The sequence below is a fragment of the Musa acuminata genome, chromosome BXJ2-8 (genome assembly GCF_036884655.1).
Source record: "Musa acuminata AAA Group cultivar baxijiao chromosome BXJ2-8, Cavendish_Baxijiao_AAA, whole genome shotgun sequence".
NCBI classification, from domain to species: domain Eukaryota; kingdom Viridiplantae; phylum Streptophyta; class Magnoliopsida; order Zingiberales; family Musaceae; genus Musa; species Musa acuminata.
In genome coordinates this window covers 6,193,797-6,219,309 of record NC_088345.1, presented here as the reverse complement: position 1 = coordinate 6,219,309, position 25,513 = coordinate 6,193,797, and the positions used below count along the sequence as shown (strand labels likewise).

At 39.7% G+C, this 25,513-nt stretch overlaps 3 protein-coding genes and 2 non-coding genes across 9 annotated transcripts; 2 read left to right on the top strand and 3 right to left on the bottom strand.

Annotated features, from left to right (window-relative positions):
• Nucleotides 1-3,829: 3,829 nt before the first annotated feature.
• LOC135621048 (5S ribosomal RNA) lies at nucleotides 3,830-3,948 on the bottom strand. The gene has a single exon (XR_010490274.1). It is a non-coding gene; the product is annotated as a 5S ribosomal RNA (ribosomal RNA).
• A 351-nt stretch (nucleotides 3,949-4,299) lies between these two features.
• LOC135621075 (5S ribosomal RNA) lies at nucleotides 4,300-4,418 on the bottom strand. Its single transcript, XR_010490301.1, has one exon. It is a non-coding gene; the product is annotated as a 5S ribosomal RNA (ribosomal RNA).
• Nucleotides 4,419-5,056: 638 nt separating this feature from the next.
• On the top strand, nucleotides 5,057-10,160 carry LOC135618915 (putative ABC transporter C family member 15). Of its 4 annotated transcripts, none has more exons than XM_065120354.1 (10): nucleotides 5,058-5,808; nucleotides 5,872-7,307; nucleotides 7,378-7,464; nucleotides 7,610-8,212; nucleotides 8,280-8,444; nucleotides 8,513-8,807; nucleotides 8,878-9,398; nucleotides 9,462-9,525; nucleotides 9,596-9,835; nucleotides 9,899-10,160. In XM_065120354.1, exons 1-10 carry the CDS (start codon nucleotides 5,355-5,357, stop codon nucleotides 10,024-10,026), a joined length of 3,993 nt encoding a protein of 1,330 aa, XP_064976426.1. In that variant the 5' UTR covers nucleotides 5,058-5,354; the 3' UTR covers nucleotides 10,027-10,160. The 4 variants fall into 4 exon arrangements, with proteins under 4 accessions (XP_064976424.1, XP_064976426.1, XP_064976425.1 ...); XM_065120355.1 differs by having other exon boundaries at nucleotides 5,062-5,808; nucleotides 5,881-7,307; XM_065120352.1 differs by having other exon boundaries at nucleotides 5,057-5,808; nucleotides 9,596-10,160.
• A 1,932-nt stretch (nucleotides 10,161-12,092) lies between these two features.
• Nucleotides 12,093-14,345, top strand: LOC135618916 (lysine histidine transporter 1-like). The gene is made up of 8 exons (XM_065120356.1): nucleotides 12,093-12,304; nucleotides 12,402-12,547; nucleotides 12,626-13,009; nucleotides 13,078-13,471; nucleotides 13,549-13,654; nucleotides 13,725-13,816; nucleotides 13,892-13,960; nucleotides 14,047-14,345. Exons 1-8 carry the CDS (start codon nucleotides 12,272-12,274, stop codon nucleotides 14,143-14,145), a joined length of 1,323 nt encoding a protein of 440 aa, XP_064976428.1. The 5' UTR covers nucleotides 12,093-12,271; the 3' UTR covers nucleotides 14,146-14,345.
• A 498-nt stretch (nucleotides 14,346-14,843) lies between these two features.
• On the bottom strand, nucleotides 14,844-21,608 carry LOC135618914 (transcription factor GTE10-like). Of its 2 annotated transcripts, XM_065120351.1 has the most exons (11): nucleotides 20,974-21,608; nucleotides 19,573-20,766; nucleotides 19,441-19,489; nucleotides 19,198-19,353; nucleotides 16,845-16,915; nucleotides 16,631-16,700; nucleotides 16,403-16,483; nucleotides 16,190-16,314; nucleotides 16,012-16,078; nucleotides 15,787-15,929; nucleotides 14,844-15,709 (listed from the first exon to the last, which is right to left on the bottom strand). In XM_065120351.1, exons 2-11 carry the CDS (start codon nucleotides 20,725-20,727, stop codon nucleotides 15,437-15,439), a joined length of 2,190 nt encoding a protein of 729 aa, XP_064976423.1. In that variant the 5' UTR covers nucleotides 20,728-20,766; nucleotides 20,974-21,608; the 3' UTR covers nucleotides 14,844-15,436. The 2 variants fall into 2 exon arrangements, with proteins under 2 accessions (XP_064976423.1, XP_064976422.1); XM_065120350.1 differs by having other exon boundaries at nucleotides 19,573-21,608.
• Nucleotides 21,609-25,513: the final 3,905 nt, after the last annotated feature.

The following is a 25,513-nucleotide window of genomic DNA, read 5'->3' as shown; positions in this document are numbered from 1 at the left end:
CAGAGAGGAAGCCGAGGGTCCGAGGAACCGCCGATGGGACTTAGGGGAGGTTCAAAGGTGCGGAGCCAGATCGACCGTTGGATCATGATCGAAGGGCTGGATCTTCCCTCACATCCGTGATGGAAAGACCGGTTGACACTTGGCATCCGAATGACGAATATTATATTGAGAGTTGATATGTTTCTTTTATTTTAAATTTAAATTAAAAAATTATTTTAGATTTTCTCGATTTATGTCTCCTTTTTTATTTTATATTTTTTTTTATATCTCAAAATATCTTAATAGGATGAATAAAAAGATTTACATTGATCCCATTACAATATTTTGAATAGAGTTATAATCAATCTTATTATAATATTTTAAATAGGATTATAGTATTTTCGACATCTGTATATACTAAACCTATCATCTCGATGAGGTTTTAAATAAATTTTTTTTATTAATTTAAAAATAAAAATATATATTTATAGTGTTTTTGATATCGATATATAAATCAGTAGACCAATTTCTGAGGTTAAGAAAAACATGAATACTCATGAAAAATATTTAAAAAAATCAACAAAATGAGAGATTAAGAGTGAGACGAATAAAAAAAAGAATAAAAATTTTAATACTACTAAGAAGAATCAAATGTTTTAAATATAATACATGACAATAAATAAAACAAAAACTCCTAATCATACTCCTTTTATATCATGAAAGAGGGGTAGCTTTCCAACTCCATGTGGATTGTTTGCATCAAAATAACTTGGACTAATGGATGCATGTCATTCTTTCTTGGCCATATGTTTGTTTGGTGAAACCTCAACATCCCATTTTCGAGTGATAAGGATTAGCATTCATCACCTCAATGTTTGTATCCATCAAATACTACAAAATCATTTAAGGATCATGCCCCTAAATTGCAATGATTATGATGCATTTGGATCTTACTTTTGAGATGTGAAAACATGTGTTAGCACTAAGGGATACTCTCTAATTTTGATACATCATGTCCATATATTATTTTCATTACCATATAAGTATACAAGACAGCTAATTAGAGCTAATTATAGCAATATGTGTGTTTCTAAAGAGTTTTAACTAACAATTAAATAATATTTCTTAAACACATCTCAAATTAGAGTTGGATTATCGATGTTCACATAAACTCAATCGATGGATTACTCATCTCAAACTCCTATTATATGAAAAAAAAAATATAAGAAAAATATCTCTGTTATCTAACATGCAAAACATAGGTTTTGTTGTCACCAAAGTAGGTGGGCCCGGTGGCACTTGTTCTTTTCTTGGAGCTTAATGATGATGTTGGATGGCATGAGTAGAGTAGGGTCCACCGTCATGGTGGGTAGGAAATGTGTTGGTGTGGTACGTGAGATTGGAGCTCCATCGTTTTCCCATGGTGTCTTTTGTTGGACGTCATCCACGTGGAAAATAATGTTGATTATAGCTTGCAATAATATATAAGACAATTTAATTAAATAGATTTTTATAATAATAATAATAATAATAATTATTATTATTATTATAGACTTAGATTTGTTATATTTGGATCCCTATTCTCGTTTTAAATCTTAATTAATTGAGCTCAACCCATTGCTTATTTTAAGTTATTTTTATAAAATATTTTCTCCAACGATCTTCGTCGTCGATTGAACTCCACGTATCGATTAATCAAAAAATTATAATTATATTATTATTATAAAAAGTAATAATTATATTAAAGTCATACGAACTAGTCAATCAGGATTACGATACATATTCCTCTCTATCCCGAACTATTTCTTGTATAATTAAATGATAAATAAAGCACTTGAAGATATGAAATAAATTCATGCTCATGAAGAACAAAAAAAAAAAAAAAAAAAGGAGTTGAGATTAGGACAACTAATTGATTTCCTTTGGGAAATAATAATACATTGATGCATACATGTTTTGCATACAACATAGGAAGATGGTGAAGATAAGGCCATTTTGTAGGGACTCCGGACATCTCAGAATCTATATCGACAACTTAACCATCTCAGAGCTCGAGGATGGATTTGTATTTTGACTGACAAGACATTAACGTGATTGAAACCGGAAGAATCTTCACCGTCCTTGTGGCTTTCTCTATAAAGAGAACCACAGAACGTGTTTATGATGCATCACCTGCTTAGTTTTCCTCCTCCAAGAAGGAAGAGTGGCTCATGGTGTACAAAGTGGAGCAGTGCGGAAGGCTCGGAGCGCAGGAGCTCATGCAGAAGAAGAAGAAGAAGAAGAAGAAGAAGAAGAGGCCACAAGACGGTGAGGCGGAGGCGAGGCTGCAGTGCAACAAGGGGAAGCCTTGCCGGTTCAAGAGGAGCTGCTCCGGCGGGGAGGAGGACGCCGTCTCCTCTGTCATCCTCCTCTTGGCCTGTCTTGTATGTTCTCCTCCTTCCATGAAGCGTAGCATCGATCGACACCATTGTAACACCTGAGTCAATCATCAAGCAAAATGATGAGGAAGAGAAGATGAAGTGGAATATATGCATCTTATGAGAACACAATATGTGAATTAGATGTGGCCACAAATCTATCTCGGTTTATGGATGCCTACTTAGAATATAAATATGAATGGCTTCTGTTCATATTTTAGATGGATGTGTTGACATGATTGAGTTCATCCTTGCAGGAACCAATTTTCAAGAAATTTCCAAATAATTATATGTTTAATGGTCGAGTAAAATGAAAGGCTTCGATAAAAAAAATCAGTGGTATCAATCTAACATGAAATCACCTTTTACGATTTTGCATTTCCAATCTTAAGTGTTCTAATACCAACATTTCAGTACGTACAAATGATGTATTAGTGTATCATGAGTCGATATACCGATTATTAAGGGTACCTCGCTTAATTATATGATGAGTATATGATGAATTTATGTAACATTTATGGACCTGTAAATGTTTATTGTTTCACTTCATCTATTGCTTTATATAATTATGCATCTCTTCTTCTATTTGTCAACCAAAAAAAGGAGCAGCTCTTTATGATGCTAATTTGAAGCCTAAAATAATTACTTATATGCATCTATAACTCTTACTATTGCATTATATAGCATGCATAATGGATGTTTACAACATAACTTTTAGTTCCAGATCTTCTCAGAGACTAATTCTCTTATATTTTGAGCTATCTTATCTTAGATAGCTGCTGCAAGAACTCCTTTGAGAAGTGTATGTTTTTTGTATTTATTTTTAGCCCTTGTTTATGCAAATTTTGATTGTGACATTGTTGAATCTTATACCCCTATGATTTTTCTTGCTGTTAAATTCTAATTTGAGTATGACTTATAATCCACTATCAATTTGCTAGTGCTTTTTGCAGGAACCATTGATCAATCACATGGTTTTGAGCTTGAGTTGTGAAAGATATAATGCCATAGCAATTATAATTCTAAGAGTATTATTATACTCCTATCTAGTTTGGTGCTTTAGTGCTGGTATGATTGCACCAGTTACGCCTGCGTCGTCCCTCACCTATGTGCTCGTCGCGACCGACGCAACAACTTAAGGAGCCACTTGCGCGCCCCGAAACCGACGACGCTTTCTCGAACGATTTTGGAATCGCTATTGCAAGCTCTCTCCGAGCACCAGCCCAACGACCGCGTACCGGTCACGACAAGCGCGAGCCGAAACCATCGGAACTTTCTCGAACAATCTCAGAATCGCTATTGCGACCCCAGTCCGGAAAGCTCTCTCCGAGCCCCACGATACTGACTGCGTAGCGGTCACAACAAATTCCGAGCCCCAAAACCATCGCCTCGGAGGTCTACGGGATAGGTTTTCGTCGCTCGCGACGCAAAAAGGAGTGCAACACGAGGACTTCCCAGGGGGTCACCCATCCTTGTACTACTATCGCCCAAGCACGCTTGACTTCGAAGTTCTGATGGGATCCGGTGCTTTAGTGCTGGTATGATCGCACTAGTTACATTTACGTCGTCCCTCACCTATGTGATCGTCGCGACTAACGCATCAACTTACGGAGTCACTTGCGCGCCCCGAAACCGACGACGCTTTCTCGAACGATCTAGGAATCGCTATTGGAAGCTCTCTCCGAGCACCGGCCCAACGATCGCGTACCGGTCACGGCAAGCGCGAGTCGAAACCATCAGAACTTTCTCGAACGATCTCAGAATCGCTATTGCAACCCCAGTCCGAAAAGGTCTCTCCAAGCCCCACGATACTGACGGCGTAGCAGTCACGGCAAATTCTGAGCCCCAAAACCATCGCCTAGGAGGTCTACAGGAGAGGTTTTCGTCGCTCGCGACGCAAAAAGGGATGCAACATGAGGACTTCCCAGGGGGTCACCCATCCTAGTACTACTCTCGCCCAAGCACGCTTAACTTCGAAGTTCTGATGGGATCCGGTGCTTTAGTACTAGTATGATCACACCAATTACGCCTATGTCGTCCCTCGCCTATGTGCTCGTCGCGGCCGACGCAACAGCTTAAGGAGCCACTTGCGCGCCCCGAAACCGACAATGCTTTCTCGAACGATCTCGGAATCGATTCGATTGATGGTTCATCCGTTGACCGATTCGATTCTAGTTTTTTATTTTTTAAAAATAAAATCCATGGTTTTGATTTTAAACATGTTAAAAATAGTTTACGGAAGGAAATCTGAGTTTGAGAGTGATATTTTAGTTGAATAAAATATTTATAATTTTTTTTTTCAAACGGGGTATTTAGTTGGATTAAAAATTTTATAATTTTATTTCTTTATATCAGCTTTTTCCCATTATAATTATACATCTACTATTAAAGTTTTAAAAATAAATTTATATTTTTTAATATTTTATTTTTTTTATTAAAAATATTTTTAAAAATAATAATTCGAATCGGAATCGAAACTATCGGTTCGATTTTAATTTTAACGAATTAGACACTAACGTGTGATATATGTAACTCCAATGATCTATCTACCGAGAATATTAGAGATTTTAAGTGGTCGAGAATATTAATCCCATGCATTACTAGTCTTCCTAGTTTCGTCTTGAGCTCGTGTTCTTGAGACACCAACCACCAGGCGACGCCCATGGCGGCTCCACGGACGTTCCGCCATGTCTCGCGAAGCTTCCTCATCTTCGTTCTCTACCGAGTCATCAAGCGAGACTTTTCTTTGACTGTATTTTGACCTTGGCTGCTGCTCATGTGGCACGTGCTTCACGTTCATGCACCAGCCTGCGAGTCAAGACACGTTGTCGACGGCGTTTACCTGTCACCTCTGGATCTCCATCCTTTACCTGTTTTACTGCAAGCGCAGTGAGTAGACACTACAGCTGTCCCATCGTTCTTGTTTTCTGGTCGGTGTTCTCGACATTACTAGATGCGATGTCCATCTCCTCCGATCTCCCTATCCATTTGAACAGAGTACCCATTGTCTTCTATACTTCCAGCTGCAGACCTTGTCGAGTTGTCTCTTCCTTTCGTCTATCTCTTCTCCTCTGCTTCAGCGCCCCTTTCATGAGTTCCTCCAAGCCTAATCCTGAACTGGAACAGTCTCTGCTGCCCCAAGAAGACGACTGCCTCAGTGGAGATTACTTCTCCATAGCTGGGTTCTGGAGCCGCCTCACCTTTCGGTGGTTGAATCCAGTCTTCGCAAAGGGCCGAGCAGAGAGGCTCGAGCTCCGGCACATTCCCGGCGTTCCTCGATCCGAGACCGCCGAAACCTCCCTCTGCCTTCTGCAAGAATCGCTTCGCCAACAAAAGCTTGAATCAGCTTCGCTTCCCAGAGCCATTATTCGTGCTGTTTGGAGGTCATTAGCCTTGAATGCGGTGTTTGCAGGTGTGCTTTGTGATAACATTCTCTCTGTTCCAAATCCAAACCATGTGTCTGACGGTCTAGAAGATGACGCAGGCCTCAACACCTTGTCTTCCTACCTCGGTCCTTTCCTGATCACCAACTTCGTGGAATTCGTCTCCGGGAAGGATTCCGGTCATGGACGCTACTACGGGTACGTACTGGCTTCTCTGTTCTTCGTCGCGAAGACGGTGGAGTCACTGACCCAACGTCAGTGGTACTTCGGTGCACGTCGAATTGGCATCCGAGTTCGAGCAGCTCTCATGGCTGCCATCTACGAGAAGTGTCTTGCGATCCAGCACTCAGGCAGCAGCACAGGCAAGCTCATCAACTTCCTCGACGTGGACGTGGAAAGAATCGGCGACTTCTTTTGGTACGTGCACGGCATTTGGCTGCTGCCGGTCCAAGTCTCCTTGGCTCTGCTCATCCTTCACAGAAACCTCGGCGCACCAGCCTCCTTCGCGGCGCTCGCCGCCACAGCCCTGGTGATGGTGAGCAACACACCGCTGGCGAACTCGCAAGAGCGGCTCCACTCCAAGATCATGGAAGCGAAGGACGCGAGGATCAAAGCCACCGCAGAGACGCTGAAATGCATGAGGATTCTGAAGCTTCATTCCTGGGAAACAGCCTACTTGAACAAGCTGCTCCAACTCAGAGACGTGGAGAGGAACTGGCTCGGGAGATATCTCTACACATGCTCTGCCATCGCCTTCCTGTTCTGGGCATCCCCGATCTTGGTTTCAGTCATCTCCTTCGGCGTCTGCATCCTGATGGGCACGCCACTGACTGCCGGCGCAGTTCTCTCCGCCCTGGCCACGTTCAGAATCCTACAGGAGCCCATCTACAACCTTCCGGAACTGGTCGCCATGATCACACAAACAAAGGTATCGATCGACAGAATCCATAGCTTGATGAAAGAAGAGGAGCCGAAGCAGTTGAGTCCGAGCCGCAGCACACAGGCCTCGGACATGGCTGTGGAAATCACGCCTGGTGTGTACAGCTGGGAAGCTGACTCGAGCCTGAAGAAGCCGACGCTCAAGATCGAGAACAAGATTCGGATCATGAGAGGAGAAAAGGTGGCGGTGTGCGGGACTGTCGGATCAGGCAAATCCAGTTTCCTTTGCAGCATCATGGGGGAGGTTCCGAGAAGTAGCGGCGGGCGGATGACTGTTCTTGGTGCAACAGCCTACGTTCCACAGAGCGCTTGGATCCAAACTGGGACAATCCAGGAGAATGTATTGTTTGGGAAGGCGATGGATAGAAGATGGTATCAGGAAGTGGTGGAGGCTTGTGCTTTGGACAGAGACATCGGAATGTGGGGTGACAAGGACCTGACTGTGGTAGGAGAGAGGGGTATGAATCTGAGCGGAGGGCAGAAGCAGAGGATTCAGCTGGCCAGAGCCATCTACAACAATTCAGACATCTATCTCTTGGATGATCCTTTCAGTGCTGTTGATGCACACACTGGCACACACCTCTTCAAGGTATAAGCACTACATTTACCTTTGTTTGCAGACAGTGTCAATCATGGCTGCTTTGATTTCATGTGTGCAGGAATGTTTGATGAACCTGTTGTCCTGTAAGACTGTCATTTATTGCACTCATCAACTGGAATTCTTACATGCAGCAGATCTTATTCTGGTAAACTTCAATATCTCCAATACTCATTTCAGTTTACTTGTGAAGCATTTGCTTCTTATTAGGATGTGTAGAACAGAGCATAAAGCAGAAAAAGATTGCCTACTGATCTCATGTCTGTAGACAAAAATCTTACCAAAATTTTCAGGTAATGAGAGATGGAAAGGTGGTTCAATCTGGCAAGTACGAAGAACTGATGGAGGACGCTAGTGGGGAGCTTGTGCAGCAAATGGCTGCATATGATCAGTCTTTATGCCAAGTCAATCCGTCAAAAGAGAAGGATTTATCGATAAGCACACGACACAGGATGAAGCAAAAGGATCTTAGAGAACTAGAACACTATGATCAAATCGGAATCTCCGAACTGTCAGAGAGATCATGCGAAGAAGAAAGGGAATCCGGACAGGTGAAATGGCATGTCTACCACACCTTTGTGACTTCAGCCTACAAAGGAGCTCTTGTTCCGGTGCTACTGCTCTGCCAAGTTCTCTTCCAGGGTCTCCAGATGAGCAGCAACTACTGGATTGCCTGGGCAACCGAGAAGGAGGATCGAGTCAGCCGAGAAAATTTGATTGGAGTTTTCATCCTACTATCTGCCAGTAGCTCAGTGTTTGTATTGGGAAGAGCGGTTTTGCTCACGACGATCGCTATCAAAACAGCTCAAAAGCTTTTTCTTGGAATGGTGACAAGCATTACAAGAGCACCAATGTCGTTTTTCGACTCGACACCTTCCAGTAGAATCCTCAACAGGGTCAGTTCTTCACCTTAGTTCGTATAAAAGCTCAGCAGTTTCGATCCGACAATTGTTCTTTTTGCAGTCATCAACAGACCAAAGCATTGTGGACACAGACATTCCATACAGATTAGCAGGATTGGCTTTTGCACTTGTTCAGCTCCTGTGTATCATTGTTCTCATGTCTCAAGTGGCCTGGCCAGTGTTCATCCTCTTCATCGTCACAGTTGCAGTCTCCGTCTGGTATCAGGTAGGCCAAACAAAGTTCTTGTGAATCTCGTAGCGTCAACATCCACAAAAGCTGTTTGGTTTCTGCAGAATTACTACGTCAGTTCTGCAAGAGAACTAGCAAGAATGGTGGGAATCCGAAAAGCTCCCATCCTCCACCATTTCTCGGAATCACTTGCGGGAGCCATCACCATCCGCTGCTTCAACCAGCAGAGGCGCTTCTCCAAGAAGAACCTCTCCTTGATCGATGACTACTCCCGAATCACCTTCCACAACTCTGCAACCATGGAGTGGCTGTCGGTTCGAATCAACTTCCTCTTCAACCTCAAGTTCTTTGCCATGTTAACCATTCTAGTCTCCATGCCGAGGAATGCCATCGATCCAAGTAAGCTATTCTCGATCAGTTCGATCGCAATGGTGAATGCCATCATGGCTGACTTGAGATTCTGTCCCAGGCCTTGCGGGACTAGCCGCGACGTACGGATTGAACCTAAGTGTGCTGCAGGCGTGGGTTATATGGAACCTCTGCAACGTAGAGAACAAGATGATCTCGGTGGAGAGGATTCTGCGGTTCTCGGGCATACCCAGCGAGGCACCCCTGGTGATCGAGGATTGCAGACCAGAACAAGGTTGGCCTACGTCTGGAACCATCGAGCTCCACAATCTCCATGTCCGATACGGCCCTGCTCTTCCCATGATCTTGAAGGGTGTCAGCTGCAGCTTCCCTGGAGGGAAGAGGGTTGGAGTTGTGGGCAGGACAGGAAGTGGCAAGTCCACACTCATCCAATCTCTGTTCAGAGTGGTAGAACCATCACTGGGGAAGATCGTGATCGATGGCGTAGATATTAGTCGGATCGGACTGCATGACCTGAGATCCAAACTGAGCATAATACCACAAGATCCAACACTTTTCCAAGGAACAGTGAGGACAAACTTGGATCCCCTGCAGCAGCATTCCGACCTGGAAATCTGGGAGGTAAAGAGACGCGATCTTTTGCTCTGCTACTCTCCATGGAGTTGACTGAAGTTTATCCTACAGGCACTCTACAAATGCCAGCTTGGAGAGGTGGTGAAACAAGACCAGAGGCTGCTCGATGCACCAGGTAGACTCGAGTCTTTAGCAGCAGCAGAAAACAGAGTACAAATTTGAGGTCTGGTTTCTTCGATTTCCAGTTGCAGAAGATGGGGAGAACTGGAGTGTAGGGCAGAGGCAGCTGGTTTGCCTGGCGCGAGTGTTGCTGAAGAGGAGGAGGATACTGGTGCTGGATGAGGCCACAGCTTCGGTAGACACCGCAACAGATAACTTTGCGCAGAAGACCATAAGAGAGGAGACCGGTGACTGCACTGTCATCACAGTGGCACACCGAATACCCACCGTCATCGACAGTGATCTCGTTCTGGTGCTTGATGAAGGTACAAAGACAAGTCTCTTAGGAACTCATTGGATCCTGTGGGTAATGCTTCTGGTGGATGCAGGGAAGATAGTGGAGTTCAGTTCCCCTCAGAAACTTATGAGAGATGAATCATCAGCTTTCTCGAGGTTGGTGATGGAGTTCCTAGGGAGATCTAACAGTGATCATCACCATGACTTCCTACTTGAATGAGAGGGACTGTGGCTTGATAAGTAGACCCAGTCATCTAACCACATGAGGGTTGACAATACCACCAAAGTCAATTGCTTTGAAGACCAGCAAAGTCATGAGGTTATTATTGGACTTGGTGATTTGATGAATCATTGACTCATCAACTCTTATATATATATATATATATATATATATATATATATATATATATATATATATATATATATATATATGGGTGACTTTCCTAGAAAATCCTCATATTTTGAGTATTTACCAAAAGATACCCTCTTTTTTGGTTTTTTTGTCAAACAATACGTTTAATTTAAGAAATTATCTAAAATACCTCTCAAAGTTTGAGCATTTGATATTTTTTAGAATTATTCACCTTATGCACATTGTGTTATTTTCCATTTGCCAAAGTGTTTTTTTTCAAATTTCTACAAATATATTATGTACTCATGCAAGTTTTTTTGACATTTGATTTTCTAATTAGGTCTCAAACATATGGTAAAATTTTGGCCATCAAAAAGATTTACTAATATGTGATGTAATATTTTTGACCAAAATCTAAAAATATTATGGCATAGTAGGACTTGTCAAAGAACTGTGAAAGTTTTTGGATGCTATTTAATGAGATTTGGATGAACATATGATAAAAATTTGGCCATGAAAAAAGTTTCACTAATATACGATAAATTATTTTTGGCCTAAATAAAAAAATAGTACATCGCATAATAGAACATAAAGTTTTATGATATCTTTCAATTAGATCCATATAGATATATATATATATATATATATATATATATATATATGTTAGTGTATTTTTTATTTTAATTTTTTTGATATTTTCAATAATTATTTAAATCATGCATAATGTGTTATTTTTTTATTTTTTAAATATTTTTTTCCCAAAATATCATATACTCATGCAATGGTTTGTGACATTTGACCTTCTAGTTATGTCCCAAACACTTAATAAAAATTTAAGTATCAATTTTTTTTTTATTAATATGTGATGTATTAATTTTAGTAAAAAAAACAGTAAACAATAACAAAGATATATGTAATGTTTTTTTTTTGAAAAACTTATGTTTTATCATATGAAAACCCTTGATATATAATGCTTCTTGATAAACTCACATATTTAATAATAATAATAAACATCAAACATGGGATGATGTTTTAAATACCATACTATTCATGAAAATCCTATATACATATATATTTATATAATCTTATCTTATCTAAATAATTATTAAATGATTGAATAGTAACAAGATGATTTAAACATCATAATATTTATGAATATGCAATATATATACATCTTAAATGTTTTATGAATTACCTCCTATGATAGATAATAATTATTTACTCACTCATTAAATTCACTATTAACCATTACTATACCATAGAGATTTGTATTCCATCTTCTTCTTAACCACAAAAGGAATGTTTCTCTTTCTACCACAAAACATTCTTAAATTTCTCCCACTCCTTAACTGATGTGATACTAAGTTGACCCTATCAGGTGACTCTCTCTCGCTGGGGTTTGGGCCACTCAGGCCCCATGATGGGCACGTAATTTGATAGGGGACAACTTGGTCTATCTCAATGCACCTTAGGGGTACGAGGGATTATCCTCTTTAGGTGAGTATGATCGAACCCGTACGATTTTGCCTTTCGGAGTCACAAAGCTCCAATGAGCATCTCTAAGGGTAAGGGAGGCACAACTGTCTTATGAGCCCTTGACTCCCCCACTTTTCTGTGGGACTAAGTTGACCCTATCACAAATAATTCGATTCCATAACCCAAAAAAGATTCTTCGGGATTCATTACATCTCAATCATGACTTGCCTTGAAGAAATGAAATCTCCTGTTTTCATCACACCATTCAATCACCCATCCACCATTGGCAATGCAACCGCTCATCGCCATCTTTATGACTTCCTAAAAATAACGTTCCCTAATTCCAGTAACAATGGCCATTCAGCTTAACGTGTTCTGACAGCTCTGCTTCTCTTCCTTAAGCGTTCTTTTGTTTCCTGTTGAATTGCATATCAAAAGAACGGTTTTTATGGAGAGGATCTCCTCATTAATGGTGTTAATATTCTCTCTCTCCCTCTCTCTCTCTCTCTATGTGGATATTTTAGGCTCTTGACAGCAGGCTACATCTCTGTCTTCTTCTTCTTCTTCTTCTTCTTCTTCTTCTTCTTCTTCTTAGAACTCACCACCAAACTCCAATTTGCCTGCCAGAGGTGAAGCCATGAACAATCAGAGCAGCTGCAACGACAACAAGGTATGTTGGATCAGCTTTCTTCTCCTTCAGCAAAAAATCAAGCAGAAAACTTCTTGTGTTCTGCCTTCTCTCGACTTTGGCCCAATGGATTATGCAGACTGACAAGGATAAGGCCATCGACGACTGGCTTCCCATCACATCATCGAGGAATGCCAAGTGGTGGTACTCCGCCTTCCACAATGTCACTGCCATGGTTGGAGCTGGTGTTCTTAGCTTACCCTACGCCATGTCTCACCTCGGATGGTAAGCCCGAAGCTATAGCTCCTTCTTCTTTCTGTAGATCAAATGGAAACAGACACTGTGACGACTGGATGTGCGCAGGGGTCCGGGAATCGTGGTGCTCGTCCTGTCATGGATCATCACCCTGTACACGCTGTGGCAGATGGTGGAGATGCATGAGATGGTGCCCGGTAAGCGCTTCGATCGGTACCACGAGCTCGGGCAGCACGCCTTCGGGGACAAGCTCGGGCTGTGGATCGTGGTGCCGCAGCAGCTGGTGGTGGAGGTCGGCGTCAACATCGTGTACATGGTCACCGGCGGCAAGTCGCTCAAGAAGTTCCATGACGTCGTCTGCCCTGACTGCAAATCCATCAAGCTCACCTACTTCATCATGATCTTCGCCTCCGTCCACTTCGTCCTCTCCCAGCTCCCCAACTTCAACTCCATCTCCGGCGTCTCCTTGGCCGCCGCCGTCATGTCCCTCAGGTACGCGCCCTTCGCTGCGGCTGCTGACTCCCATCGATCGAGCTCTGACCGCCCTCTCTGCTCTGCAGCTACTCCACCATCGCCTGGGCGACTCCCCTGCACAAAGGGAAGCAAGAGCACGTGGACTACAGCAACCCGGCATCGACCACCACCGGTGCCGTCTTCAACTTCTTCAGCGCTTTGGGGGACGTCGCCTTCGCCTACGCGGGCCACAACGTCGTCCTGGAGATCCAAGCCACCATCCCGTCCACGCCCGAGGAGCCATCGAAGAAGCCGATGTGGAAGGGCGTCGTCGTCGCCTACATCATCGTCGCCATCTGCTACTTCCCCGTCGCTCTGATCGGCTACTGGGCTTTCGGCAACGCCGTCGACGACAACATCCTCATCACCCTGGAGAAGCCGCGTTGGTTGATCGCCTTGGCCAACATGTTCGTCGTCGTTCACGTCATCGGCAGCTACCAGGTGACAAAACGCTAGGAATCCAAAGCTCTAAAGCATCATCAACCCAAGCATAAGCATTCGGATTCACTCTCGTGCAGATCTACGCGATGCCCGTCTTTGATATGATCGAGACGGTGCTCGTCAAGAAGCTTAATTTCCCGCCGGGACTAACTCTTCGTTTGATCGCACGATCAGTTTACGTTGGTAATCGTCTTTGTTTGGGTCTATATCTTCGATGATTTCATTGCTTTGCGTAACGTTTGCCAATCTGCAGCATTAACGATGTTTATTGGTATAACCTTCCCCTTCTTCGGCGGACTGCTTGGATTCTTCGGAGGTTTTGCGTTCGCCCCAACCACATACTTCGTGAGCACCATACCATAGATTTGGTTCGCAGCATTTGTCAGTCGTAGTAGGTTAACATGTCTGAAACTTGCACAGCTTCCTTGCATCATGTGGCTCGCCATCTACAAGCCCAGAAGGTTCAGCGCATCTTGGATCATCAACTGGGTGAGCAAGCCAAGCGAAGAACAGACAGAGTTAGTTTGGAGATGTTGTCAACTATGGTTTTGATCTTCTTCTCGCTTCTTTTTCAGATCTGTATCGTCCTCGGAGTGCTGTTGATGGTTCTGTCGCCGATCGGTGGGCTAAGGTCGATCATTCTCCAAGCGAGCAGCTACCGTTTCTTTTCATAGGCTACGCCGCAGGTGAAGAAGCCAAAGAATTCTTTGGGCAATGGTGTGGTCGTTTGATACATTCGGAAACGTGTGGGGGTGCGGAGTTTGATCGCCGTACCAAATTGCTGTCGTTTTCGTTCCTCTGTCGCTACTGATACGTATTTCCTGCGCTGCTTCAAAATTATGGAGTGAGAATCGTACATGGATTTCATGCATAATGTTGAATGTTTCCAATGATCATTCAAACTCAATTGTTTCATGGTGTGGTCTACCGTTAGATACTGCTCGAATGATAAATCCTTGTCTGTAAAATCGCCAGATTCCAACTTTTCATCCTCAGAAATCTTCACTCTTCAACCAGACAGTATTTTGGAGAGAAAAGAAGAGTCAATTCCTTTTAGATTTTTTCAGAGAAAATCCAAAATAGTAAATTCCGGAAGGATCGATTATATAGATCTTTTATAATCATTAAGATCTATAAAAAAATAATTATATATTTTTTTCATTGTCGGACCCTCAAAAATCTCATATGCATATACTCATATCATCCATTGGCCATTCTTAGAATTAGTCTACCTCCATCAAATCCAGCCATATTAACTTTGATACTGATAGAGGGATTCCACAACCTCTTTAGGAACAATGAAATCATCATCAAGCATCAAAAGAAAGGTTTTAAGAAATACAAATTGAATGCCCAAACAAACACATAATACTTGCAAAATTTACATGAAACATATATAAAAAGGCCTTTGATTGAAGTATGTGGTCCGACAGAGAATCCCACAAAGTATATCTTGAATAGAATGAATATTTTTTGAAAAAGTTCTTTTTTTTTCTGACTATTTGATTTGTCTTTGTACAGTTTTGGGGGGGACAAGCAAAATTGTAATATCGAACAAAGATCTACAAACCCCACCTAGCTTCAAACTAATTTCATATGATGCATGCAATAGCAAATCCTTCTTTTCCTGTCAAAATGTCATCTTCACCAACAAATGAAGTTATGGCAAGTGATGATTTCCATATTGCCCAAATCATCACCAGTGATAGTCTTGTCCATTATCCTGGAGGTACCACTCCATCACAAGCGGTAACTCAAAAGAAGGGCTATCTATAATCACTCTGTACCATATTCTTCATACAACATTCACGATCTTCATATTGCTCAATCTTCATACCTGAAGAAACTGAAGGCATCACATTCAGATGAGCACACACCTAATTCACCATTGTGTCACTGCGATAGCAAAACTAACTCCAATATGTTAGTGGATTGGTATAGCAGAGTAACCAGAGTAGAAAACCATCAATCAATTTCTCCTTCCTCGGCATCATTAGGGGTAGCACCATTTGGCTCAACATCTTCATCCTCATCATCATCAACCTCAACCTTCATATACAAACCAAGCTGCTCCAAAGGGTTGCTTCCGCCAAGTTCAAAACCACTGATGCCCTCTGGCGAGTGATCTGGGCTCGTCTCACCAATTGAATTAGGTAAGTGTTCACCTGGAACAGTTCTAAGCATGTCCAGATCTTTTAGAAAAAGAGTGCTTTCATTGATCTCCACAGTTTTCTCCATCTGCATTACATGCTCAAGGTTGCCCCTCATCAGACTCAAGGACAGACGAGCAACCAAATGCCTAACGATATACTTGCCTGTAACAAGGCTTGACGTGCTGCTTCCCTTTCAAGTTCCCTTTTGCGCTTAGCTTCTGCTGCAGCCTGCGCTGCAGCTTCTGCTTCAGCTAGACGTTGAGCCTCTTCAGCAGCTTTAGCTTCTGCTTGCAGCCTAGCTTTCTCTGATCTCAAGGTAAGACAAAAGTGTTCAGAAATGAGAAGCAAAACAAGCATAACAAGCAGTCCTTGGAACTTGCATGGTACCTTCTCTTTTCCGCCTCTCAAGGTTCTCCCTCTCACGTCGAAGCTTCTCTGGATCTCTCTTTTCACCCTAACCCAAAATATAAAATGGGAAGTCATGTACAAAAGCACCATAGAGTGAAAATATAAGAACACAACAAAAATATAGTTCTGTATCCATCATCCTCATTAGTATCTCAACCTGATCTAGAGTCTTCTCACGAGCTTTGAGAATTGTGTCAGCAAAGCGACTTCTCAGTAGAGCTGCTCGATAGAGCTTTTCAGGAGAGAAGCGCCTTTCAGATGGAGCATTATCACGCAAAAGGTCTGTGTCAAAAGTTAAGCTTATTCATGCATATTATATCCATATTCTTAACACCTTTTAGTTCATGATGCATGAAATGTAATTACTTACCCTCCCTGTTTCGTTCTATATCAACAGATTCAGATTTTGGCTGAGCAACATGTTCTTCTTGATTTGTCTCATCTGAAGTTCCTGCATGCAGTCAACGGTACATGCCTTCAGGCAACAACATAGGACCTAAATATAAGAACTGTATCTAATTTCTTGCTTCATGAGTCATTGCAGGCTTCACAAATCATACTATAGTAGAACTATAAAACGCAAACAGTTATAACTCACTGTTTTCATCATGTGGATTTGATAAATCACTTCTTTCTTGATCCACAGCTTGACCAGCTAGCATATTTTTCTGCATGGACAACAATTGCAGTAAATAAAGTTTCTAAATGCAATGACTGCAAAAAAAAAAACTCATAGTAGATTTTCAAATGATAGTAAAAACAAAATACTGTTCTTTTTTTTAATTTACAAAGTCATGATGGATCTCAAATACCTTCATATCCTTCATGGGACTAACAACTTTAATGTCTGACTCACTTTCTGAGGAACTACCAGAATCTGAATCTGCAAGGAATTAAAAGACTACAATAATACACTATATTTGCAAGGCCTCTAACAAATCTAACTTATGCCATTGGATGGAATCAATATTTTACAAGGAATAGATAATGGAAAGCAACAAGAAACTGAATAAAAATTTCAAAATGATTTATACTAATCAAATATAAAGCTTTTAAATATTTTAACCTTTAAAATCATAAGATAAATATAATTATCTCAAAATTATCTTAGAGATACAAATTAAATTTTAGATCAGCATAAATTACTTAAAATTTGACAAGTATTTAATGACAAGTATTTAAATGTTTGTTTCGTCACCTTCTCCTTTGAATTTTTCTTTCCATTTCTTAATCTTCTCTTCTCATATTCCTTTTATAACTTTCATGCAGTCTCCAAGATGGTACTTTCATACCTATTAATCTACTTAAATCCCATAAAGCATGAGATTAAGTTTTCCCCTAAAACTTGTGTACTGGAAAATCCTCATGTGTGTGTGTGCATGGCACGGTGATGGCAATTCATGAGTGGCAATGACAATGAGATAAGACTCAAGTGTATAAACTGAGAGTCGCAAGTCAGTGTAGCTATGAGTTGTAGAGCTACAGCAAAGGGTTGCAAAGTGAACTATTCATATAGGATCTGGGAGGTACTATTCTTCTTCACCCCCTCTTATTCTTCAGGTAGTTTGTAACAACAGTATTGGAATCAAGATTAAATAGGAATGTCAGACCAACTCGAGGGGCTCCCAATAAACATAACTTAAAATAAAACATAAAGATCACAAAAAATAAAAATATTAAATATTTGTGAAAATAAATATATTATATGTTTAAAGATTCTACTGAAAAAGGAAACTAAAGTTTTGAAAGATAAAAAACTTATACAAAAGATAACAATAAAAAAGGATATAACTTACAAAAGATCAACCATGAGATATATATTTCAGAAAATAATATAATCATATCATACAAAAAGCTATTATATATCTCGTACAATCTTGATCCAAAACTTATCTACCTGATATTATGATGAGTCTCACAATACTGAAGAATTGCATAGTGCAAAAATAAATAAAATTTCATACTGAGGTTAATTTCAAATTCCATCATGATGTCTTCCTCCCCTAAGATAGCATCATTATTTTCAAAAGAGTTAAATAGTTATTCTCCATCCTAGTTTCTTCCCCTTCTTACAATGGTGGATGGTGAAATGTTAGGGTTACAGTAATTTTAGAGTTCAATAATAAGGGTGTTTTACTCCCTATCAGTAATGAAGACACAGAGCTTCCTGTCAGTTTCTTAAACTCTGTACAGTCCTATCCAGTTTCACTGATATTTCCTTTCCAAAACAAAGTGATAAAGATTGGAATTAGCCCATCTCCAGCTGAAACAGCCAATCCACTTCAGACATCAGCTAAAATCATCTAGTCTCCATCAATTATTGCATGGTTTGATATGGACTGACAGGTTGCATCAGAATGAGACAAAGAGGAAAAACGGGATGAAAAAAATAAGAAGACAAAAGAGAGAGGCATCCTTTTTTACCCACCAATCCCAAAGAGGAAGTCTGCATAACTTGAGGGCTTAAGGTTTTAAGGAAAATCCCCCTAAATCTTGTTTGGTCAAGATACTTCCAATGAAGAGGAAATTCTCCCCTTGATTTTTTATTCTTCAGATAACAAAGCAGTCTATAAATTTAAGTCACATAATAACTCCATTCTTCACATTGTTTGATTTTATACTTACTCATAACAAGTCTGGATGGTTTGATAGTTATGCCATTATAATATATTGCTAAAATCATGCACCATTTGTAAAGTTTGGTAGAACTTTTGGTAACCTTCAGCATAGCCAATGGTGTGTTTCTCCCTGTTCTTTGTTTTCATATTGCTAGTTTTCTCATCACTAAACCCAAATTGCACAGTAAAATAATTTGATGGTTCTGTTTAGTCCTCTAATCTCTTTCCATTCATCCAAATAAGAAGTCGAGTTAAAAAAAAGGGGAAAGGTCAAGAGTCTGAGCTGTACACATGATATGCTTCAATAGGTGGTTTCCCAAGCTACCATGAAAGTATGAGCCGCGATGAAATCATCCATCATTTTCGGAGCATCAACAAAGTGAATCAGGACTTGGTATGAACATGTAGTGAGTTCAAGAAACAGCACATGAACAACACTTAGTTTATGAATCAACAAGTAACATACAAAAACAAACATATTTTGACCTCATGAGCACAAAGTACTGATAAGAACAAAGACAAAGCGAGATCAGAAACATGAACCGACCGCTAGATGATGAACCAGAATCACTACTTGAGCTACTTGAACGACAACGCTTTCCACTTCTTAGCATAGTATCTTTTTCTATCACCACAGGGGGGTATCTAGAAACAGGCGGATCATTGCCAACAATATCAACATCCTCCTCAGTTGGTTCATTGCCTGCAAAAATATCAGCAACAAGAGAACCATTAGATTAAAGTTTCAAAAATAGAGAAGCTCATAATCTAACTAAATAGAGAAGTTAACCTTTGCAAGGATGCATTGATGAATTGCTAAGCCCTGATTCGTTTATAATCTGCAGAAAAAAGAAAATGTGTAATCATGAACATAGATGAATATGTTAGTATATAACCACGTACCCAGTAATTCAATGCCCACCTCAATTTCACAAGGCTCTGATTTTGTTTGATCCTTTAACTGTTCCCTAACCATATAATCATCCAAAAGCTTCCTTAATTCAAACAGTAGATCATCGCTCATTGCATGAAGATCAATCTCTACCTCATCTGCACTAGTTTGGCTTGCCGCAATGTTCCTTCTCAAGAAATCAATTACATGTTCAGGCATGTCTCCTAGAGATTCCAGGCGCCTACTTAGGCTCTCTTTCTCCTCAACTGTCATTTTCGACCTCACAACCTCTGGTAAAATGATATCATGGTTAAAAGAAGGTGTTTTCCTCTTGTTTGGTTGCAAAATTGGCTTCGGAGTTTCAGCTTCTCTTTTGACAGCAGCATTTGCAGCAACCAATTTCTTTTCAATAGGTTTCCATCTTGTTTCAAAGAACTTACTCATAGCATCTGCCATAATGTGTACATCATTCTTAGGTGGATTATATGTCTTTGCATTTGTAAATGTCAGCCTCACATCTGAAACAAAATCGCATGGGTTAGAGTATCTGCCTAGTTGTATCCTAGTCTTGATGGTTCCAAAATCCATTGGATATTTAATAACTTGGAAGTAATCTGGGATATTCAACTTCACTGGATCAACAGGAGTGTTGAACACCCATCCATATTGATGGTTCATCAAGCGCTTTAGAAGAGTTTCACACTGTTTCATCAACAAAGAATATGAATTACCAAGTGTATCTGGATCCGGTGCCCTCTTTGACATCTCAAGATTTCCATTGTTCATGCACTTAAAATTGGAACCATTCTGGCCCATGGCATATTGTTTCTTTACATACCCATCACTGGAAGATGATAAAGCAACCCCATCGGCACTTGTTGTAATCCTAGAAAACATTTTCTTCTGAAACATTCGGACCTGATCAAGGTCTCTCTTAAATCTCGTCTCCAACTCCTCCTTCTCACACTTGGACATCTTCGAAAGTGAAAACAGTTCAAACGGGACATCAAATTTGCCACACCTGTCCACATTCAAGCTTATGCACTTCCTCTTAGGAGCAGAAGAGTCCTCTGAGTCAGCACGACCACAGCTCCCAAACCCTTCTGACTCACCCGTAGTCTCCACTACATGCTGGTAGCCTGGAACAAAACCAGGTCCCTTTGAGAGCTTTTGTGCTTTCCCCATCACTGCATATAAATATATTCCAAGAGTTCTCCTTCAGCACTGCAGACGGATATAATGGATCAAACTCACAATTGTACTCTTGTCACAGAACCAATTCTCAGAGACCAACAAGATAACCTCGGTACAGCAACTTAAGTGGAAAACTTATTTAAGTACGTGATTCTTGATAGCAACGAATTCAGATTTCGAATAGCGATAACATTTCACACATTCAAGTACAGTAATTAATTAGGTGGTATCGCGTACCACAACTCCAAAAGCCCACAGTTTTAAGCCCACCTACAATAAAGAGAAGAGAATTCAAGATAAAATTTATTCTGGAAGTCACAAGAATATCTGATGCCCAATATTGCGTGGCTTGAGCAGATTGAGAACTGCCCTGAGATCTCTGCAACAAAACCCTAGCTTCCACCAGATTGCCACCGCCACAATTCGATGTCCAAAATCAAATAGAGAACAAGGGGAAACCACCTCCGCCCCACCCTTCAGGGAATCAAAACCCCAAACCCTAGCTCTTCTGCAGCCCTTCCGCGGCTCCCTATGATAGCATCCACGCCAAAAAGCTCCGAAATGCCACAAAAACTCCAGCCCCAGTTCCCAAAATCCCACCTCCCTCCAAAACCATACACCAATACGGCGCAAGACGGGGCAAGAGAATGGAGGCGGCGGGGGCCGACAATCCGCGAGAAAAGAACGCGAAGAATGCTTCCAAGTACCGAGACGAAACGTGGATCCCAAGCCAGCGTCGCGCCGCCAAAAGGAGCCCCGACAGCGCAAACCCGTCTCTCCTCCGCTCTCGCCTTTGCCGCCGCCGCCGCCTCGCTGCTCCTCCCCACTTCTTCGAGACTCGGAACGGAAAAGAAACGAACGCGGAGAGAGACCGCTTCGGCTCCGAGTGATGAGGGCGTGGTTTATTAACACCCCGTTTCTTACAGACCCCATTTCACAATCCTGACCGTTAGATTCTTTTCGGTCATCTAGATCGAACGGTAAAGATCGACTCCGTAGTTTCCCTTTCGATGAAATGCCGCTATCGGATCCAAAGGCCAGCTAATCCGACCCGATTGGATCGAACGGTTAAGATGCCGCTATCGGATCCGAAGGCCCTCCGATTCCTCCGATGCTCAAGTTCGCGAACGAGATCTATATTAGATGAGGGTTTTTTTGTTTTTGGAAGAGAGTCATATGATATAACGACGAGGGTTAGCTTTTATAATTAATCTTGAAGGAGAGAGTATGTAATTATCTCAATATCCCTCGTTGACTTTTTATTCACGTGGACGATCGAAAAAAGATAGTCTCAAACAGTTTATCTTTGATTGTGGTCTATGAGGAAAGACGGATAAAGAGGAGAACCTGTAATTATCCCAACATCACCTGCTTTTACGTAAACTTTATTGTTATAAAATATATCAACAATGAAATATTATATCAAAGTTGACTATGAAATATATCTTCATACTTTATGATGTTGGGTTCAACATCATTACAATCGTAAAACCTATAAAGGGCTTCAAAATGCTGAAATGAAAAAGAGACTAAGTTGACTTATACATTGAAATACCCTAAAGAATAATGGAGACCACGTATGCAACAATGAAAGTATCTTAATTATATTAATTGGATATGATGATACTTCATTATATCAAATTAATTCATCAAATCTACATGAGAGTATCTTAATTCATCAACAATGGAAGAACCCTAGATCGAAGTTCCATGATCGTAGCCTAGCTAAATCGAGAAGTCAACCAGTGGAAGGATGCATTGATGAAATTGCTAACCCCTGGTTCATTTATAATATGCAGAAAAAAAAGGAAAATGTGTAGCCACTGAGATATAATCATCCAAAAACTGCCTTAGTTTAAATAGTAGAGTATCACTCATTCTGATCAATATGCATTGTGTTATATTATATAATCCTATTTAATTAGGTAAGATATATTATAAATTTGATTAAATTATAATTATCGATCAATAAAAAAAAAGTTTTTAGGATTCTTTACGATATAATCTAAATAAAAATTTATTCTTCTAATTATCATCTTAGAACATCTATTCTCGTGAAAGGATCTCCTAGAGACTCTCACCTATAAAAGAAAAAAATTTCTTAGAAATGAAACACTTATATTGAGACTATAGATTTATTCTTAATTTTTTTGATTCATCACTTATAGCGATATGTAAAATATAAGAAGAGAAAGGAAGGATATCCATTGTGTATTACTTATTGTGATTAATATTTATTTGATATGCATTATATTAGATTATATAATCATATTTAATTATGTAAGATATGTTATAAATCTGATTGGATTATGATTATCGATCAATAAAAAAAAATAATTATAGTAGAATTCTTTATGATGTGATTTGGACAAAAATAAATTCTTCTAATTATCATCTTAAACTCTCTGTTATCGTCTATAAAAGAAAGGACCTCACGAGAATAATACTCTCGTTTATAAAAGGAAAGAATCTTTTACGGATTAAGTAGTTATTAATGAGATTATAGATTTATTCTTAATTTGTTTTGATTCCTCAACTGTTAGATACGGGCTTTACAACCTCTGCAAATGGTCTCTTGTTTGATTGCAGAGTTGACTTTGGAGTTCTGATTTGTTCTCTTTTGGCTACAGCAACATCGACAACAACCAATTTGTCTTCAATAGCTTTTCATCTTGCTTCAGAGAAGATGCTGCTAGTTTCTGCCATGATGTGGACGCCATTACATGCCTTCACATTGGTAAATGTCAACCTCTCATGTAAAACTAAATCTACAGTCCTCAAAAGCCCAGTGGATATTAATCACTTCGAGATAATCTGAAATATTCAACTTCATTGGATCAACAAGCTGTTAAACACTCGTATATAATTATGGTTCATCAAAGGCTTGAGAAGAGTCTCATACTGTTTCATCAACAAAGAATATGAGTTGTCGTCTTTATGCACTTGACGTTTCAGAGGACTCTTCTGCTCTAATTTGAAGTGCATGAATTCGATGACTAATATTCTTTCCTTTTCATTTGATGAAACAATGCAAGACACTTCTTAAGCGCTTGATGAACAAATGAGTCTTTAACATCCTGTAGATGCAAAGATGTTGAATATTATAGATTATTTCCGAGTTCAACGATTAAGACTAAGATGTATACTCGAGCCAATGAGATTTTGTTTCGGATATGAGACTTATATTCACCGATGAGTAAATTTCTTGACATAAGATAAAACCTATTAAAAAGAAATCGATAGGAAATCGCCTTATCAACCCACCTATCGAAAATAAATGTTCTCATATTTCGAGGTTTAAGACGAAATATAGAAATCGATCATTGATTGAGTTCAATAGGATAAACATTAATAAAAAAAATTAGCGAGCGATTGAGTTCAATAGACCCGCGTAGAAAATTATTCATTCCAATGATAAGATAGTATGAAAAAGATTAAATTGTTTGAAGCTCGCATAGAACCAAAAGCATAGGTTCTTTAGAAGAGAGTTGGATGGATAACTCACATATTTTTTTCCCTTACATTGAAAATCTAAAATTGATTGTCATAAAAAAAAGCATGGAGAATTTAAACAATTAACATATCAATCTAATATTTTAAAATTTATATTAAAAAGAAATGTGAAAAACTTACCGAGAGTCTATGATCTTCACTAATCCTTCCATACGGTTGAACTCCTCTTAAGATTTAGATGAAAAGAGAGGAGTTCATTCCGATTTATATGGGGATGAGGAAGGACCTATAACGAAGTATGCAAAATTAAATTAAATTATTATGAATATTCAAGTTAGGAAATAAATTTTAATTGATGAAATAAAATTATTAATAAATACTCCTAAAATATTAATTTGATGACAATATTAAGTTGATGGTTCAAAATCTTCGATATATTTTTTTTATAAAATATTAGACTAGTAAAAATTTTTATTTAGGAACATCTCAGGATAATATATATATATATATATATATATATATATATATATATATATATATATATATATATATATATATATATATATATATATATATATATATATATATATATATATGAGAGAGAGAGAGAGAGAGAAATTATCAAGTGTAAAATTTACAACAAGCGAATTTGGCATGCATTTTGGACCAAAGTATTAATAGAACAAATCAAACAAAAAAAATAGTAAATCCATTTGGTACAACATTTTGAAAGATAATATTTTACCAAAAACCCATATTATTGGGTTTTTATCAAATAATGCCCTCCCTAATTGGTATTTCATACAATATTTGAAAGTTAATATTTTACTTCAATAAAACCTTAAACGTTAAGTTTTTACCAAATGACACCTCTCCTAATATATTCATTTTTCATTAATGTAAAGAAATTATCATTTGCCTTCCATTGCCTTCAGCGTCCCTTGCTCTCATCCCAAGTGATGCCACTCGTCATCTCCTCCTCCTTCCTTCCTCTCTTTCCTCCTCTCGTCTCCTCTCCTCTTAAATTATTCATTCTTTTCCTATCAATCGCCTTCCTCGTAAGTTACAATAAGAATAGACAAGTAAAATGGAAGCATACGACAAGGGTGATCGCCTATGCCTTTGCAGAGGTGACGTTGTTGAGGGAGAGGACAACCACAGATAATACCACATATCTACGAGCCATTGAAACAACCATGTCACCCTTGACGTATAAGGTGTCAACGGTGTCGGCATCATTGAGAACACGAGTGGGCTTGTCCCAACGAGCCCGCTGCTTGCAATGGGAGTAAAGGACGACACTGACAAAGTCACGATGACAAAA

Coding starts and splice junctions, on each gene's coding strand:
- LOC135618916 (XM_065120356.1), top strand. CDS start 12,272: ATGAACAATCAGAGCAGCTGCAACGACAACAAG. Junction 12,548..12,625: donor GCCATGTCTCACCTCGGATG/GTAAGCCCGAAG, acceptor GGATGTGCGCAG/GGGTCCGGGAATCGTGGTGC. Junction 13,010..13,077: donor GCCGCCGTCATGTCCCTCAG/GTACGCGCCCTT, acceptor TCTGCTCTGCAG/CTACTCCACCATCGCCTGGG.
- LOC135618914 (XM_065120350.1), bottom strand. CDS start 20,727: ATGGGGAAAGCACAAAAGCTCTCAAAGGGACCTGGTTTTGTTCCAGGC. Junction 16,701..16,844: donor GTCCCATGAAGGATATGAAG/GTATTTGAGATC, acceptor TTGTCCATGCAG/AAAAATATGCTAGCTGGTCA. Junction 15,930..16,011: donor TGAGAGGCGGAAAAGAGAAG/GTACCATGCAAG, acceptor CCTTGAGATCAG/AGAAAGCTAGGCTGCAAGCA.
- LOC135618915 (XM_065120352.1), top strand. CDS start 5,355: ATGTCCATCTCCTCCGATCTCCCTATCCATTTGAACAGAGTACCCATT. Junction 7,465..7,609: donor ATGCAGCAGATCTTATTCTG/GTAAACTTCAAT, acceptor CAAAATTTTCAG/GTAATGAGAGATGGAAAGGT. Junction 8,445..8,512: donor CAGTCTCCGTCTGGTATCAG/GTAGGCCAAACA, acceptor TGGTTTCTGCAG/AATTACTACGTCAGTTCTGC.